The 1257-nt window shown below is 49.9% G+C and overlaps 1 protein-coding gene across 2 annotated transcripts in view; it reads left to right on the top strand.

The window, feature by feature from the left end:
• Positions 1-205: 205 nt before the first annotated feature.
• Positions 206-1257, top strand: part of LOC104489953 (keratin, type II cytoskeletal 75-like) — a 4581-nt gene continuing 3529 nt past the window's right edge. For both annotated transcript variants that reach the window (XM_010132174.1, XM_010132173.1), the window contains exon 1: positions 206-691. In XM_010132174.1, coding sequence (XP_010130476.1) covers positions 206-691 — 486 coding nt within the window. The remainder of the gene's footprint in view (positions 692-1257) is intronic.

Genomic DNA, 1257 nt, shown 5'->3' with positions numbered 1-1257 from the left:
TGTTGGACATGCCAAGCCTAATTAATCAGGAAGATGATCCACCTCATCAAACCCATCCCAGCCTCATACATGCATAAAAGGGCTCTCCTGAGCCGGTGGAGCGCACAGGTTCATCTTTCTCCTTTCCCTCCTACTCCTTGCTCCAGGCCAGCACCTTTGCTCCTTTATTCTTGCTGCAGCATCCACCGCAATCCAAGTGCCAGCCATGTCTCGCCAGTCCACCGTGAGGATTCAGAGGGGAAGAAGCGGCTTCAGCGCTGCTTCGGCCGTCGTCCCAAACACCTGCCGCACCAGCTTCAGCTCATGCTCCGTCACCCGGGTCGGAAACTGCAATGCTGGCAGCGGGTTTGCTAGGGTTGGTGGTGGCTTTGGAAGCAAAAGCCTCTACAATGTTGGTGGATGCAAGAGGATCTCTGTGGCTGGAAGGGGTGGTAGCTTCTATGGATCTGCAGGTTTTGGTGGTGGCGCTGGTAGCGTTTATGGTGGTGGCTTTGGCTATGGATATGGTGCGTTTGGTGGTAGCATGGGTGGCCCTGGATTCCAAGCTGGGGGCATCCAGGAAGTCTCCGTCAACCAGAACCTTCTCAAACCCCTCAACTTGGAGATTGACCCCAGCATACAAAGGATCCGAAAGGAGGAGAAGGAACAAATCAAAACCCTCAACAACAAATTTGCCTCCTTCATTGACAAGGTGAGACATGAGCTTCCCTGATACCTTGGGCTGATTTTTTTGATGGGGACACTTTTTGTAGTTGTTTTATGAGCTGATTGAGAAGGAACAGACGTGAGGAATGAGCCTGGAAGCTGCCCAGTCCCCAGAAACTTCAGGGAATAGCACTTGCTACATACTGGTTGCTATGAATTAATCATCCAGTATTCGAGGTCCTCCTTATTTGCTGCTTGACATCTAATAGGCAGTGGAGAAAAAAAGCTCTAGAAGACAATCCCACCCTCCTGGAGATGTTGGGCTCTCTCCATTGAGCAGCAGAGGAGCCTCAAGAACAGGTTTTTACACGGTTTAAGTGAGATACAAGCAACATCTAAAATGATCAAGGAAGGAATCACGTGAGTTAGCACTAGGGAGAAGTGAGATTCTTGGTGATTGAATTTCCTCGAAAGTGTTTGAAGCTGCAACAGAACCAGTGTGTTTGGACTCTTAATTCAGATCATCAAAGTCCGATCTGACACTGTCGCCAGTTCCCTGTTAACTGCACTAGAGGCACAAGGACATCTGCTCGATTTCTGCCCTGGGTCAGC

This window comes from Buceros rhinoceros, unplaced genomic scaffold (assembly GCF_000710305.1).
Source record: "Buceros rhinoceros silvestris isolate BGI_N320 unplaced genomic scaffold, ASM71030v1 scaffold18382, whole genome shotgun sequence".
NCBI classification, from domain to species: Eukaryota; Metazoa; Chordata; class Aves; order Bucerotiformes; family Bucerotidae; genus Buceros; species Buceros rhinoceros.
This window is presented reverse-complemented; position numbering and strand designations above follow the sequence as displayed.